The sequence below is a fragment of the Erithacus rubecula genome (assembly GCF_903797595.1).
Source record: "Erithacus rubecula genome assembly, chromosome: 1".
Taxonomy (NCBI): domain Eukaryota; kingdom Metazoa; phylum Chordata; class Aves; order Passeriformes; family Muscicapidae; genus Erithacus; species Erithacus rubecula.
The window spans coordinates 79,864,431-79,881,390 of record NC_136658.1 but is presented as its reverse complement, the minus strand read 5'-3'; the positions used below and the strand labels follow the sequence as shown (position 1 = coordinate 79,881,390).

Genomic DNA, 16,960 nt, shown 5'->3' with positions numbered 1-16,960 from the left:
TTTCCTTTTAGCACTGAGCGATGCCCAGGAAAGCGCTCTCATTGAAATCATCGTCGCAGCAGTCAGAGAAGCAGCTGAAGGTCATCCTCCAGTGGGCAGAGGTGCAGCCAAAAAAGTCAGTGCATCTTAGTCTTATTTATTGTCCTGTCATCGCATTATCTTTGCCTTACGTGCTTTGCCAGACAGCTTGTTCCTAGTTGCAGATGTATCATAGGAAATAAAATAGCTTATTTTAATGTTGCAGTGTCTTTTCACCTCTAGATCTTATGAGAAGTGGATGTTGAAGGAGATGAGCGTTACAGGAGAGCCACTTGAAGCATGTTATTGATGAATTATGAGCATTTTATCCATGACATTTATCTGTTCAGCAATTTGCATCTGCTTTAAAGTTAACCAGAAAAAAAAGCATCTGGTTTTCTTAATGGAAAAGTGTCTCTATTGTAGCTCGATATGCTTGACACAATGCAATATGAGTTAAGCTTGGGTTACATGTAAGATTCCACTCAAATCCCAGATATTTTATAATTGAAACCAAATGTTTATCTGCAGATTTTGTCAGTAAAAGAGAAGAAAATCCAATTGGAAGATTGTACCAAAATTACTGAACACTTTATTATGGTGCTTCCTCAGCTCTTGGCAAAGGTAACTAACAGCTGCTCTGTGAATGCATGTTAAATATTTCATTAAAATTCCTGCAATGTTCTCATATCCTGTTTTTTCTCTGCAGTATTCAACAGATGCACAAAAAGTGGCAAATCTTCTGCAGATTCCTCAGTATTATGATTTAGATGTTTACAGTACGGGACATCTAGAGAAGGTGAATAGGAATTGGGGTAATCGGTTCATGTGGAATGTACTAAGTTTATGTGACAATGTAGAGAGTTTAATGGGATTTGGAACAAGCAGAAAATTGTTGAAATACAATGGAATGGTCTCATACCTTAATGAGAGTGATCTTATTCAGGCTTTACATTTTGATTTGGAGCTGCAAAGAAAAGCCTTAGTGCTTGTCAGTTCTGATATGGTGTGTCTGGCCTTGGTGGGTAACAATCAGTGGTTTTGTGTGTTAGACTGAGCCCTGAGTTTTTTCATTCCTGGCTGGAGGGAGGGTGGGTTATGCCATGTGTCTTAAGTTGGTGTCTCCCAGGAGTTTTAGTACAGAATAGGTTTCATTTTCTGTGAAGGCTGACTCCCAGCTGCTGGGGAATGACAGTAACTGAAAGATAAGAATGGAGATAGTATATCTGCTGATGGGAAAGGGATGGTCAGAAACAGATAGATGAAATCCTCGAAATAGCTCAGCATATTCTTAAGCAAGGAGGTTTACAGGGTGGCAGTGTTAGGCAAACACTGAGGTTAATTTCAGCCCAAATCTTGGACTGGAAGAGAGCAAGTCAGCAGAATGGCACAAGTTACCTCCTCCCCCTGAGACTGAAAACCCAGTTACCGACTTGATCCAAAACATTCTCCATTGCTGGGGGAGACAGCTTCCATTGTTTGAAGACAGACCTGTCCTTTAGGAAGGCATCTTTTATTCCCTATGTAGTACTAGACATGTATTCCTGAAATAGAACTTAAAGCAGATGCTTCATTATATAGGAAGATCCAGACACATAATGATGAAAGAGAGCTGTAAATACAGAAAAAAAAAGTTGTGTCCTCTGATCCTACCACACTTCTCCTTAGACTTGCATTTGTTTAATCTTGTTTATATGACCCATAGGGATATATGGGGCCTAGTAAGAGGATTTTTGTACAATTTACCTATAAATACTCCTTTTATTACCTGCAGCATTTGGATGCTTTGCTGAGAGAGATAAAAGACATTGTGGCCAAACACTCTGACATGTCTGTCCTCGAGGCTTCCTCCAGGACTTATTATATCCTCTGCCATGAAGAAATTGCCATCTATAGCCAGGTGGATTGTGCTCGAACTCAAATGATAGATGAGTTGATCAAACAGCTTAACCAGTTACTAGATTGCTTCTGGCAAAAGGTGAGTGTGACTCGTTGAGGGGTAAGCAGACTGTTTCCCTAGGAAAAAAAAAGGGAAGACAAAGAAAATCAAGGGGGATATGGAACTATTCTTTGCCTACTGTTTCTTCTTGAAGGAGGTAGAACTCTAAAAGATGGATTTGCATCTCTGAAAAGAATGGTTCTCCACATTTTAATGAGGCAGATTGATTTTGGCAGTATATTTTGGCAGAAATCGAGTTAGGAAAATAGTAAACAAGGTAGTTCACACCACCAGCAGGGCATTGTATGTCTTCTGACAGGCTTTTATTGGATGCTCATGTTGTAAAATGTATCAAGGCAAAAGGTCCCCTAACCTCATACTGAAATTATTTTGTTGATATCTGCCAGTGTGGGAGAGTGTGTACTTGTAAGGAACAAAATTGATATACCAGATATTCTGGACCTGAGGTCTGTAATTGCTGTAGTCCAGCACTGTGCCAAAGATACTATGTGCAAAATCAGCCAGTAAGTGCTGTCAGTCTGCATGGGATGAGGCTCTTCCCAAAAAGGTACAGTTCTGTAGTTCTCCATATTTGACTGTACACAGGATGCCCTTTGTGCTGTCACTTTGGATGTAGGGAAAAAAAAACAGAAAACATCGGTCTGCAATGCAGATTGTATAGCTTTGAGGGTCTTTGAAATAATGACTTTCCCCTTGAAAGAGGACTGCAGTCTCCCTCAAAGCTTTTCATTAGGTCTAAAAAGCAGAAACAGCTGGTGGGGATATGAATAGCTTGCTGGCTGAGCTGAACAACAGAAGCCTTCAGCTGATCTGATCAACTGTGCCGTCATGAACAGGTGTCATGCCATGGTATGAGAGTTAACACTGGCAGGTTTTTATTGGACACAGGGATATTGCAGAATGTGTCGAGCCAAAAAATCCCCTAACCTCAGATTGGATTAATTTTATTGGTCTTAAATAGAGATCTATGTCAATGTGGGAGAATGTGTACTTATGAGAAACAAGATAACTGCAAGACCAGGGATTCTTCGACTCCTCCGTAGTGTGATCTATATCTAAATAAAGAGATTTTTCTCTTGGAACTCCTCCCTTCTAATTCCTGGTTGTATATCTCGTCCCCCAGAATCACATAGTATACTTGTGGAAACTACAGCAATTGCATCTATGGGAAAGTATTTAATATATTTTTAGCTATCTTTGAATGTGATCTGGCAGCTGGAAGCAAGGAAGGTCAGCACCATGTGAACACTTAGCTTTCCAGAGATCCTTAACAACTGTGTGAGAGACCATGTTAGACTAATTGCTACTTTTTACTCTGTGTTAGCAATTCTGCCGTCTAGGGGGGCTGCCATTGGTATATTAATGACAGGGATTTTCCCTTACACAAAATTTCTGTGCAGTTACATTGTTTTCTTTGGACTGTAGAGCAATACCTGAGTAGTGTGGTTAAAGGTAAAGATTAAAGGTGGGTTGGAGGAGACTGGTCCAAGCTTGTGGGTTGGTTGGGAAAAGAGCACTCTAGAGAAGCCTACACTGGCTAATTCCTTTCTCTTTCTCAAACTTCCATGATTTAGGAAGGAGGATTTTGTACGGACGCAGGAGAAATTTCCAGGATGCACTCTACTTTGAGAAGAGTAGCAGCTTTTCATAAGTGAGATGTTTATTTACAGTTTATGTTCCCATATACTTAAAGTGTCAGCCTTACCCATGCAGAGTAAGAATTGCTTGGTGCATTTAGTGGGATTTTTCACAAATGATACCTATGAGAGATGCTACAAGGTTTAGTTTCTTCTCAATAGAACTGTACCCTTGGATATGGAATTATTTTGGGACTCATTACTGAGCATCAACACTAATGTGGCTGAAAAGTGTATGGTACAGAATTGAGATGTCAGAGTGGACGCAGAGATCCCCTCTGTAGTGCCTCCGTCCTAGCTGGATGTTTTTCCACAGCCTTACTGACAATACCGGGGGTCAGTCTGAACAGAGTATAGTGAATGCAGTCATTCTTCGCAGCAGGTGTAATGAGCTTTTTATTTTTAGTTTATCTGATTGTCTTTTGTTAAGAGATAATTTCTCAAAACCTTGGCTCTCCAGAGATTGGTAAATTGTCATGCAAGATAGTACAGAGGTTAGGGGCATTGGGCCTTCTTCTCAATATATCTTTTACCTGTCCAGTGTACTGGAGCTACTCTGGTTTTGCAGAAAAAATACTCACGTCTTCTTGAGTTGAGAGTACTCAAGACTATTAGAAACAGCCTCTTAGAATGGGCTGAGGAAATTGTTCTTTAGATCTTTTTGGGCATTTAAAGAGTATGCATGAAGTATATCAAAAGGTACAGAACTCAAGCTTCTTTTTCCTCTCCTCATAGCACTGCAATTTTGTGATAGGAATGCAGACTGTAAAACTGTGGTCTAAAGACTGCAGTGTTAGATGATGAAAAACTAATTTTTCCCCCAATAATTATATTTAGTTGTTTAATGTTATTGCTATACATCATATGAAGGCAAAAAATAGGATACATTTAAACTGATCAGGTGAGTCTTCATTTCTTGCTTATTGTATCATTATTATTTCTTTTTCACCTTCAGTGCCCATGATCTCACCAAGTGGAATCTGTATGAGAAGACTTTAAAGTTCCTGATGTTTGAAATGGAACATGGCAGTTTGCCTGTTCTGGTGAGTAGTTAATATTTAACATTGAAAAATGTTTTTCTTAATGAAAGCACAAAGAAATACAAAGTATTAAATAAACTTATTTATCAATGTTCTGTGAGACAGGAAGATATTGTGTCCGTTTCTCAATCTGGGAAATTGAGGCTGTCTTTGGCATAATGTTGTTGGAATTTGTAAATTCATGATTTTATATTAATTAATTTTGGAGATATTTCAGATAATCATCTGACATCTGGATTGATCCTTTGTCATGTTCAGTACTTCCTGTGATTGCACAGTCTCAGTTTCAGTACATCTGAAATTGTTGGGAGCATGAGGAACCCCTTTTAGATTGCATGTAAGCAGAAATTGGAATACTTTGGATCTGTTGCTTACATGTGGACTCTTGTAGTGTTTTATAATTACCAGTTATCTCAGCTGCAGCCTTTTGGTTATCTGGTTGCCTCGCCTCAAACATTGTGTGAAGATGGAGTTGTATATTCTAGGATTGTAAAGTGAAATACTTCAGCAGTTATGAATGCTAACCAACCCCTGTTTGCAGGAGAGAACTTGAGGGGTTTTTGGCAAGGAGTGAAGTTTTGTTCAGTAGAGAGAGCCTGCAGCCAGTGGGTAGACATGGACTCCTTTAGATAGATCATCAGAGCACCAAGGTTTGCCTTCTACTCTGAACTGGCCTCTGGAGGAGTCTACCTTTATCAAAGGCTTCAAAGAAATCCCAAGGAGCTAGGCTAAAGTGAGCCTCTGGGAACACACTTTTTGATATGTGGATTGCTTTCCCTTGAACTCATCAAGATGCCAGAGAAGTTCTGCAGAAGCAGCACCTTAGTAATGAAGTTTCTCAGGGGGTAATGTTTGGTTGTAAATGTAAACCTGCTAAATTTATTTTAAGGATCTAAATACAACTGGGAAGTGTTCATGCAAGCAGCATGCAGAATGTCAGGCTTGGATGCTTTGTTTAGTCCTAAGCTTTTTGCTGCTGAGCCTTTCATGTAAATAAAGGACATATGTTTTTATTTGCAGATTATCCTACCAGCTCTCCAGTGCACATATTTTTCTCTCCTGTGGCAACTAGCTGCAGTTTCAGAAAATTCTCCCAAGGTTGGTTACTGATGTAATTTTGAAAACCAGAGCTGTGCTTGTAGAAGTTGAAGCTAATTTTCCTATTCTGAGATTTCTTGAAAAAGCAACTTATAAGAAGATACTTTGTCTGTTTTCCTGAAGAAACAGAATTGAATTGAGGCATTTTCTCTCTATCTTCTTCTCTTTTTTTTTTCTCTGTTCAACTCTGTGTGCTTTCCAGACTGCAGGAACAATGGTCCACTGCTATTTTTACTGCAAAACATGTGCATCAAATTCCTAGGGCTTGATGGAGATAAGGAGCTTGTCTCACTGCCAAAGAGTTTGTTGTTTTCTTGTTTTAAGCAACAAAGAGTATTCGGTGGAAACTCCAGGGCATTCTGTAGCTTTATTTCTTTTTTTATTTTATTGATTTGCCTACATACTAGTGTCAGAAAGGTCGAGGAAAGTGGTAATTTTCTCATTGATTGACTATTTACTTTCATAATTTATAAAGTACCAAGCTCTAGCAGGTATTTCAGAAGAAAGTCTATTTTAAGACAGCAGAAGGGAAAACTCTTTTATGTTTTGTTTCGTGTGTGAATGTGTACCCTGTAGGGCTCCTCATCATGATGCTTTCTAACTTCACTGAGTGCTGCTTTGTCATTCTGTCCCCTTCCCTGGTGCTCCTGTGCATGCAGGGCAGGGTGCTGACATGGGCATTTGTGTGAGAAATGCTGGCTGGGAGTTACCCATTCACTGCCTATTCCCGTCCCATTCCATGCCTGCGTGGATGTTCACATCTCTCACTGCTCTAACGTGTTCTGCCTTTCATTCCAGACACAGTTAGCTTGGCTTGGTAATAGGGCAGCACATTTTTTAATTTGGCCTTTCATATGGGAGCAGATTTTGATTTGATGCAGATGTGATGGCCCAATCTGCGGGGCCAAATCTGGATGTTGGCAGATAGAGAAGTTCCAAGAGCAAAAAGAAAAAAAAATATTCCTGGACAGCAGCTCTGTTGTTTCCCCCTTGCTCCTCCCCTAGCAGTGTTAAGGCAATGTACTGCCCCTCACCTGGTTTTCCTCAGCAAGTCCTGAGATGGATCCCTTTTCTTACAAATGTAGAGCTGCAAAGCATGAAATTTGGCTCTCTTTTAAGGGTATTCCTTTTACACTGATGGCTCATAGCTCAGTGCAATGCAGCTGCGACCTGGTGGAGGATCAGAAAATCTTTTGTGTGGTTGTGAGCAAATCAATAGTCTCCCATGCTGTATTCATCTTAACAAAGAGTGGTGTCTTAAGTTTATGAGTGCCAGAGTTAAACTCTATTCTCTTTGTAGTCATTAGGGGAGGAAGGGAGAAAACCAGCTCAGTGAACTTTAGGTGGGATAGACCAGAGGTTTTCATGACTCTACTTCCATTGTTGTCACTGCTTTATACAGATAAGATGAAGTGAATAAGAGAATACATGCTGCCCTCCCTACAGATGGAGAAACAAAGAGTTTGTGACTTGCTGAATTCCAGTGGTATCAGCAGCTGTGACAGATGCAGTTGTTCATGGCTAGTAAGCTATTCTGTGAAATGCCAGCTTCTTTCATCATGTCATCAGCTGTGCTATCTTAAATGAATAATATGAATGGAAGAAGGATGCAACTGTTGTTTTTTCTGTAATTCTCTGTTGAATTATAGTCTCTAACATATTGGTCCTTTTGTTTTTCCTAAATGTGTTTTTAGGAGACTCTTTTTCCACTAAGAAGGGAGCTGAGACGTTTCAATCAGATTTGCACATGCTTGCTCCACCATAAGCAAAAAGATGTAAGAGAAAAGGTTTGTATTTTTCTATCATTTAAATGCCTGTGTTTTTTTCATACTGGTGTTTCATTCTATTAAATTTTTTGCTATGTTTTTGTTTCTTGGCAGAAAAATAACACAAAAACCACCCCAGTCTTCAACTATTTCTTTTAAATAAAAACTAAAGTTGTCTTAGTTAAAATGCTACAAGTTAGTGCTTTAGTCAAGCATAGATTTGTGTCTGCATGAGCCCATCTGCAGAATAAAGGCCTCAATCTGAATGAAAATCATTGTGTCTTCTGATTAGACCTGTCAGTGCTATCACTGCTTCATTAATATTTTCCTATGAATATTACTTAAAGAAGTGGTTCATGTGTTAAAAGAAGGGTATTTGAACATAATACAGCTCTTCTTCTTGCCCACAGAAATTTTGAAATCTTTAGGTGGCATGATACTTGTATACACTGCATCCTAACATACAGAGTTTTTAAGGATTTAGCTGGGGCATTTCACCACAGCTGAGACAAAGAGAAATACTTAGTTTGCAAGGAAGAAGTGGGATGGAAAATTGCTTGTGTTTGATGGAAATGCAAAGCAGAATTGGCACAAAAAGTAACATGGTCTCTAAATCCTTCTTTGCTTGGTACAGGCCTTCATGATACTCTGTGACTGGTTGCTGATTTTGAGTCACCTGGATTCAAATAATAATGAAGAAGCAGTTCGTCTTCTAGGTTATCTTCCTAACACACCACTTCAGGAAAAACTGTTTTCATTTATCAAGGAACATGTTTTCATGGACGAAGAAGAGGAAAAAAAAGGTTAGATGTCTTCATCACTGGAGAAACAATCTACCATTTTTGTATCATTTGTCATCTGCAGTGTATCAGGAAAAAGTGCTGGCCTTTCTTTTGTGAGTTGCTTTGTTTTCTTTCTGGTTGGGCCACAAAAAGCCTGTAATTCTTTGATCTGTAAGAACTGCGGATTAACCACAGAATAGAGATGCCAATTTACCTGTATGATGAAAAAGGCTGAAGTAAAGCAGGGCTGGGTGAGTAAAAGTGTTTGGTGGACTGACTTCCATGGTCCAGATGATGGTATTAGAGGAAGGCCTTGCTATGTTGCAGTGTTTCTCTGCATTCATCCTCCTAAAACATCAGAGGAAAGAACCAGTGGATTTTGATTTTGGGCTGTGGGGCAGATTTCACAGAATTATAGACTGGTTTGGGTTGGAAGGGACCTTAATGATCATCTAGTTTCAAACACCTCTGTCATGGACAGAGACACCTTCCACTAGAGCAGGTTGCCCAAAGCCCCATCCAGCCTAGTTTTGAACACAGAATGGGGCATCCACAGCTTCTCTGGCGAGCCTGTTTCAGTGTCTCACCATCACCACAGTCAAGAATTTCTTCCAAAGGTCTAAAAAATAAAACTGCCTTCTGTCAGTTTAAAGCCATTCCCCCTTGTATCACTACATGCTGTTGTAAGAAGTCCCTTTCCACCTCTCTTATTTGCTCTGTTTAGGTGCTTCAAGTGCTTACAGGGTCTCCTCAAAACCTTCCCTTCTCCAGGTGGAAGAACCCCAAGTCTCTCCACCTGTTTTCATAGTCAAGGTGCTCCAGCCCCTCTGAGCATCTTCATGGCCCTCCTCTGGACTTACTCCAGCAGATCCACGTCCTTTTTATGCTGAGGACCCCAGGGCTGGGCATGCTCTCCTGTTGAGGTCTCACCAGAGCAGAGTAGAGGGGCAGAATCACCAACCTTGCCCTGCTGCCCATGCTGGTTTGGATGCACCCCCAGGGCACAGCTGGCTTTTTTGGACTGTGAGCACACATTGCTTGGTCTTGCTGAGCTTCTCATCAGCCAACACCCCAAAGTCCTTTTCCTCAGGGCTGCTCTCAGTCCACTGGGAAATAGTATTTGTTGCTCTGCTGCCTTTTTTCTAACACATTTGGATGCTGTACTGAGGTTGTAATTACGAAGGCTGATTTCTCTTGGGAGTGTTTTGAAAATAGACTGTTGATTGTGGTTCTGAGGACGAGTTCAAGTGCCATGCTTTGAAAATGCAAGCATTGTTCTAGATTTGTCTGTCTGACTCTTGTCCTTCAGCTGTTCAGATGGAGTTCTCTGTTCAGTTTTGGGCATCACATTTCCTTATGTCATGGTGTATATGCAAGAACCACTGATGTGCAACATTGCATGGCCAAAATTGCAGCAGGGAGACAATAAGAGAATCTGAATTAGCAAAGATCAGTAAAAAGGATTGCACAAGTGGGTTGTAGTATCCTAGTTCTGGGAGTTATTGAAGCAGGTTTCACATTGTTTATGTTATGTATCTGAAACTGATAAAATTGAGCCTTGGGTTAGATGGCCTGAGATCCGTTTCAAACCTTTATTCTGTGATACCTTCAAATTATCAGTTTTCCCCACAAAGAATCCCTGTCATCCCATTGCAGATTCCTTCCTGAACAAGTGGTTTTGTGATGCAATATGTGCTTGTCTGTGTGCACAGTTGGCAGCTGTTTCATTTCAGTTTAAGCTCTAACTTTCAGATACTTCTGATCAGTCATTTGCCTTATGTTTGTTTCCAGGCCCACAATCAGCAGAAACAGTTCACATCAAAATTAGAGATCAGAGACTGAAGACTTTTGGTAGCTGACAGCTTGCACGTGCAGCAGGAAAGAGTGTCTTGGCTTTCCTGCTTCAAGAAACTCTCCCCAAGCACCTTTGTAACACTGTTGGAATACTCTTAAGAGTATCTGTTTCCCATGAGTTATCCTGCTAGTAACTAACTCATGTTCCAGACACTTAATATGTTCTTAATGCTATTAAGTGACTTTTGTTCCTTTCACTCTTGCTGATAAGCACTTGGAGAATTTCACTGGAACTCTTGCTGACTGTGTGTGACAACTTTGTAGGGTTTCCGATGAATTCTGTGCTACTTTTCTACCATCTGTTTTATTCTAGGAAAAAAAGTGTGGTTACAGTTTTTCTGGTCCCTTCCATTTGGTCTGTTTGTGCCTTTTATTCTACTTGCTGTTTCTTTTCTGTAGCTCTGAGCAGTGTTGTATTTGGAGGTTCTGACTAGTATAAATGCCAAAGTCCTATGAAGATCAGAGTGGGAGACTGTGAAAGAAGACTGTTTTCATTGTTACCAGCTGCAGATTTAAAGTGGGAATAAACCTTTATTTTCTGATGTACACAGCAATGAGCACCGACATCTGTTACTGAACAACTGAGTCTGTGCTATTTAGTCAAAGTTGGTCATTTAAACTGAGATACCTTGAAAAAAAGTAATAGAACAAACCTTCAATGCTTTTGTTTCCCTAGATCTGACAGAAGAGGGAAAGGATGAGTCTTGCAAACTTGATGACTTGCACAAAAAGCGGAGTCTTCTGGCAGCCTATTGCAAGTTAATAGTGTATAATGTGGTAGAGATGACTGCAGCTGCTGAGATCTATAAGTATTATGTGAAGGTAATGTTTTAGATAAGGTTGTTTTTCCTATCAGTGCATTTTAGTTCTTGAAAGTGTTTCCAGTGTTTGTGAAAGACAGGGTGTTAATAGTTTTATGGCTTAGAGTCCTGGAATAATCACAAAAGGGCTATAGAATCAAGCAGGAGTGGGACAGATCTCTCTTGGTTCCACAGAGGTACCTTACTGCAGACAAAGCAGCTGAAAATTGAGGAGAGGACATGTCTGTCTGGACATCTGCTCTTCAGCTTCTCCAGAGAGGCCATTGCAGACCAGCAATTTATGGCTGGAGAGTGGTTCATCCATTGAGGTTCTCACACTGAAGTGGTCAGCTTAATTCATGCAGCTCACACAGTGTATATGCAGGTGCCTGTATTTCACATGAGTCCCAGGGTTTAGATGACCAGGGTTTAGTAGAGCTTCAGCCACTCTGAAGGGGGTTTCAGGAGGGCCATGAGCATCAGAGTGAGCAGTTTCCTTGAATCAACTTGCAGAACTTTGGAAATACCTGAATATAAACCTTGCTCTTTCCTTCATTGGCAAGCATTGGTATAGTACAGAAAACTCTATTTGTCTCCTGATGAGGCTTTGCCCTTTTTAAAGAATTACAATTAATTATGAATTAAGAATTTACAATAAATTAGCTGTTAATACTTGACAATTTCAGTGTAACTTTGATCCTCACATTACTCTTAAAAGGGTATACCATTGCTTTTTTAATATTATAAAAGGTGCAGTTTTCATCTTTTAACTTGCATGTTCTGATATTGGGAGTGTTTTAGGAACTTCTTATATCACTTGAACAGTCATGTGGTTTGTGTACTTCCAGTGCTAAAGAAAGGGAATGATAACTCTCAATTGTTTTGTTGCTGTTAATAGACATACAGTGATTTTGGAGACATAATTAAAGAAACGTTAAGCAAGACGAGGTACAACAACAAAATTCAGAGTGCCAAGACATTGATTCTCTGTCTGCAGCAGGTAAGGTTAAGATTAAAACAAGAGGCTCTTATGGTAGCTGCATTCACAGTGAAGTTTTTTACCTCCCATGTATAATTATTCAAAATCTTCAGAAAACCTAGTGACAGAAATTACTTCCTTTCCTGCACTTTCTATATGTATGTTGTTTTTGCATGTAATAATTAAAACTCCTGTCAAATCATTAAATTTATTTTAAAAGGTGCTTTTGGCCACGATTTTTTGGGTGTTTTTAATCTTAAAGTGCACAGTATGTTAGAACTGATGTGAGATCATGAAGTGTTTCTTGGGACACAGAGTCTCTTAAGCTTAACAAATGTTAAGAATATTATGCTGTATTTTATGGACTACCTCAATTCCTTCTGAATCTGAGGAACTGTGGTTGTGCCTGTGTCTGATCAGCTCCAACCCCCCCTGTATTTTCAGCTTTTTTTTTTTTTTTCAGGAGGAAAGTGGGTTGCAGCTCTTCTGAGGGGTCTCAGTTACTGGGGCTTGCAGCTGCTGACTGATAGCCAGTTAGCTATTTTAGCAGCTGCTTTTGCCAGCTCTGCCCGTGGCCAGAGCTGCTTCTTGCCTGGAGTCCTGCTGTAATCCAGAGAGCAGGCTGCTCCCGGGGATACTGACACATGAGCATTGCTTATTTCACACACATTGCCGGGGGCTTAGATCTGTGAACCAGCCCTTGAAATCTGAGCTTAGATGAGTCCAAGCAGCATTTGGCTACATATATTCTGCTGACATAGTCAGGACTTTGTGTTTAGGTATCACATAGACAACAGGCCCTTTTTGGCCTTTGCTTGACCTTGAAAGTTAACAGGTTGATGAGAACAAGCTACTTCCATATTCTATTGAAAAAAAAAACCCAGAGCACAGTTAATTGTGCTCAAGATGTGCTTTTGACCTATCTGTACTCTCCAAAATTTGACTATGGTGCTGCCAAACTTGCAGCTTTGCATCTGCACTGTGCTACTCTGAAAGCATCTCAGGCAAATTGGGCCTCGGGAGCTTGGTTCAGAAGACCCAAGAGAAGATGAGGTCAGAGGGACCATCATCTTCACGAATCAGTTCTCATCATTTTTTATTTTTATTTTTTGATTTGTGCCTGTCTTATGAGCACAACAGTGTCCTTTGTGTCAGTTCCTTGTTGTCCCATGCAGTTCTTTAGAAGCACATGACTGACCTGCTCTTCTGTAAGGCTTCTGTCTGTGTGAGGTGACTGTTGCTTGCTGTGCCTGTCTCTGTCTACCTGGTGCTTTGTTTGCCTGTAGGATTACCTGTGTTTGCTTACCTGAGACTTCTCTTGCAGCTGTTTCAGACACATGCAGAAAGCCAAGACAGCACGAGTGGTGTGGACTTCTCCTCTCCTTCCTTTGCAAACATCAAAGAACTTGCTCGTCGCTTTTCACTAACATTTGGTTGGGACCAGGTGAAATCTAGAGAATCTATTGCCATGATACACAAGTATGTGCCATGTAACATCATGTTGTCCATGGTCATAGCTTTTGTTAGGTGTCTGTTTGATCTGTTTTATTACTCTGTTCTTCTCTGTTTTTCTTTCAATAGGGAAGGGATTGAATTTGCTTTTCAAGGAGCTACTGGAGTAGATGGAAAATGCTTGCCTCCTAACTTGAGCTTTCTGTTAATCATCAGTGAATTTTCCAACAAGCTGCTAAAGCCAGACAAAAGACTAGTGTAAGTTAAGTTCTTGTACACCATCATACACAGTTTGTGATTTGTCTATCCCTGTACAAAGGACGCTTGAACTTCAGTGTGGCAGAATTTGCTCAAAGGCTCTTCAGAGAACCTCTGAAATCAGTCTGCCCCTCAGGCCATTAGTTTGAGACACCTTTGTTGAATTTTGTAGTAGTAGCTATTTCAGATTGTATGTGCAATAAGCATTCTAGATTTTTCTTACACATAGTTGTGGCAACATATGGCAATTCTTCTAAAGGAAAGGCTGTTAATTTGGTGGAAGAGATTTGTGACTTGACTGGTTAGTGGAGTGCCTGGAATGCTTTTCTGAACAGAAAAGTAAATCAAGATTGTGGAAGAAATAATGCACAGATAATTATTTTGCAATTATCTTTTTCTACAGCTTCAGGCCTCAATTATGTGGATTCCATGGAAAATACATGGAATAGAAATGTATGTGATACTCTTCATAATATGGATATTTAAATCCAGGAATTTACTATTTACACGGAATTATGCCCTGATCCAGTGGGCCCATGTTTTTACAGTGGTTTAAATATTTGCATTTAATGAGAGTGATAGCCTTCTTTTGGCATTAGTGAGGTATTATGCACCTGAATGGAGAGATGTGTGAGTGTGTATCTTATTCCCTTCTTCACCTGCCTCAGCTCTGATCATTTTTGAGACAGAAGTAGCATTGTTCCTTCTATTTGACCTTTAGCATTACTTCTTTAGTCAGTGCTGTTCATTTTGGATCTGGATCTCTACACTTCAGTATTTTAGTTACAGATTAACTAAAGTTACTTAATAAAGTTATTTCCATTTTTTTGAAAGCATATTTGAAGACATAGGACAGTAAGACACATCTGATTTTTTGCATCTCTGAGCAAATCACTCCAATACATGACAAGAAAAGTTTTATTTTTGAGAGGAGGTCAGCAGAAATTGAAGAAAACCAACTGTCATATCTTTCTGAGCTCTGCATAACTTGCTTGTTCCTGTGTCATTTTGTCTTAAATTGGAGAATAGCTTTCATGAGAATCATGGGTTTTTTTGTAACATGGGTCAAGAATAGTAAAATTTCTATTTTCTTGTTACTTCACATGACACAATTTATTAATGATTACCATCAACACAGACAATTCATTTTAAAAATTGATTCAAAGGTGGAATGCAAAATGCAGGATAAAAATAGTCAACATACACTGATTAAAGACCCTGAGAAACCTAATGTGGATAATCTATGGGTATAGATAACTTCATTTGCTATTCTTGCATATTTCTCAAATGGGAATCTTTGAGATCTGCTCTTAAAATTGCTTTTTATAGAATCCATAGGACCTCAGGGATCATATAGACCCAACCCCCCTGCCATGGGGACGAACACTTTCTACTAGACCAGGCTGCTCAAAGCCTCATCCAACCTGGCCTTGAACACTTCCAGGGATGGGGAGTCCACAGCTGCTCTGGGCAGCCTGTTCCAGTGCCTCACCACGGTCACAGTCAAGAATTTCTTCTTAATATCTGATCTAAACTCATGCTCAGTTTAAAGCCATTTAAAGCTTTGTCCTATCTCTACATGCTCTTATAGAAAGTCCCTCTCCAGCTCTCTTGCCAGCTCCTGTTAGGTACTAGAAGGTGCTCTAAGTCCTCCCCAGAGCCTTCTCTTCTCCAGGCTGAATAATCCCAACACCCTCAGCCTGTCTTCATAGGAAGAGTGCTCCAGCCTGTTTGGACAGTATAACTCTGTTCATGTTGTCTGTATTTTAAAGAGCAGTAAGCATCTGTGGTGTTACCCATGCAAAAATTAGTTTTCTGTTAAACCATCCTTGAAAAAATGTCCTTTCATTTACCTCCTGGGAGTAGTTTTTAATTAAACTAAACTTGCTTTTAAACTTAATTAAGCTTAATTTTAGTTTTAATTGAACTAAAATTAAGATGAAAACATTTAACTGTTGATGGGGCAAATCAAAGCAAAATCCTGTTATTTTTCCTAGGCCTATATTAAACCTCTTGATCAGAGGATATATTTTGGAAGTATACTCCTGAATGTCTCAGATACATTCAATATGTTCAGGTAGGTTTATTAATGGAAAAGTTTTGTGGAAAATAACAAAATTTAGCAGGGAATTCACTTGACTTCAGTTCTTACTGCTTTGGGCCTTCCCTCTGCTGCTGGGAACAAATGGGAAACAATAAAATTCACTAGAAGGGAAATTGCAATTTATCCACAAGTATGTTCATACTATATTTCTAGAATAACGGTTTCTATTCTGGGAGGCCTAAAGTGCCTTGCAGAGGCTGGAGATTATATTTCCTCTTAGAAATATTTAGGTTTAGCTCCATCATAAATTATTGGATGGAATGTTTTAGGTCAACATGAACTTTGAGAAACAAACATCTGGTTATTTTCATTTTTCTTATTAATCATAGGATTGATGTCCAGGTCTGTATGGTAACATATGTGAACGTACCTGTAACAGATGAGATACAGAATATGGGCATTTGTTAGGAAGGACTATATTTCAACACCATCAAAGTATATGGACTTTACCCTCTCCCCTGTAATTGCCCAGGCTGTAGCAGTAAAATACCTGGCTTGTCAATTGCTCTGTGCCACAAATTGCACACAAGAAATAAATTGCTGAATAGCAAGCAGCATGAAGGGTCTGATTCCTGAATCAGAAGGAGTCTTTCCATTGACATTGATAGCAGTTGGATTAGATCCTGAAACTGTAGTTACAATACGTGCTTGTTTGAAACCAGCAAATTCCATTACCAGGGTTTCTTGATCCCTGGGGCCCCCAGAGTCCAGGACTCTAATTGTTTCAGAGTCAGTGCTCACCCTGACCTCCTCTCAGCACTGGTTTTCTTGTTTTGCAAAGCAAATGAAATGTCTGATATTTTCCAGGCCACTCTCCTAAAAAAAAAAAAAAAAAAAAAGTTGCACAGTCTGGTGTTAAAACTGTCACTTCTGGTATTTGCTAAGGTGAGGTCTGTTTTAACAACACTGGGCTTGATTTTAAAGTGATGAACTGTAGCTGAAATGTGGTGAATATCCAGTTTCTAATCCTGAGTCAGACTTTGGTTTTCTTTTCTTATGGTTATTAAGTACAAATGGGTCAGAAAGACTTTGTTGGAAATGTCTTGTTTTTCAAATAGAGTGTTAGAAGAAGACATTTTTGCTCCAGGAAAGGTTGGTAGCTTCACCTGGGATTTAGGAAAGCCCAATGTCAAATCTCTGGACTGAATCATAGGAAACAGGGATTTGAGACAATGTTTCCCACATTATATGTATTGTCACAACTGCAGAGCA

At 39.7% G+C, this 16,960-nt stretch overlaps 1 protein-coding gene across 2 annotated transcripts in view; it reads left to right on the top strand.

The window, feature by feature from the left end:
* The window catches only part of LOC306798017 (cohesin subunit SA-2-like), a 109,555-nt gene that overhangs the window by 32,280 nt on the left and 60,315 nt on the right, over positions 1–16,960 (top strand). For both annotated transcript variants that reach the window (XR_013773263.1, XM_079297780.1), the window contains exons 17-29: positions 12–115; positions 550–642; positions 728–817; positions 1,793–1,996; positions 3,553–3,629; positions 4,571–4,658; positions 5,676–5,753; positions 7,448–7,540; positions 8,154–8,322; positions 10,832–10,977; positions 11,854–11,955; positions 13,259–13,413; positions 13,516–13,644. Coding sequence is in view for 1 of the 2 variants with exons in the window: in XM_079297780.1 (XP_079153906.1) it covers positions 12–115; positions 550–642; positions 728–817; positions 1,793–1,996; positions 3,553–3,629; positions 4,571–4,658; positions 5,676–5,753; positions 7,448–7,540; positions 8,154–8,322; positions 10,832–10,977; positions 11,854–11,955; positions 13,259–13,413; positions 13,516–13,644 (1,528 nt within the window). In the remaining variant the exon portion in view is untranslated. The remainder of the gene's footprint in view (positions 1–11; positions 116–549; positions 643–727; positions 818–1,792; positions 1,997–3,552; positions 3,630–4,570; positions 4,659–5,675; positions 5,754–7,447; positions 7,541–8,153; positions 8,323–10,831; positions 10,978–11,853; positions 11,956–13,258; positions 13,414–13,515; positions 13,645–16,960) is intronic.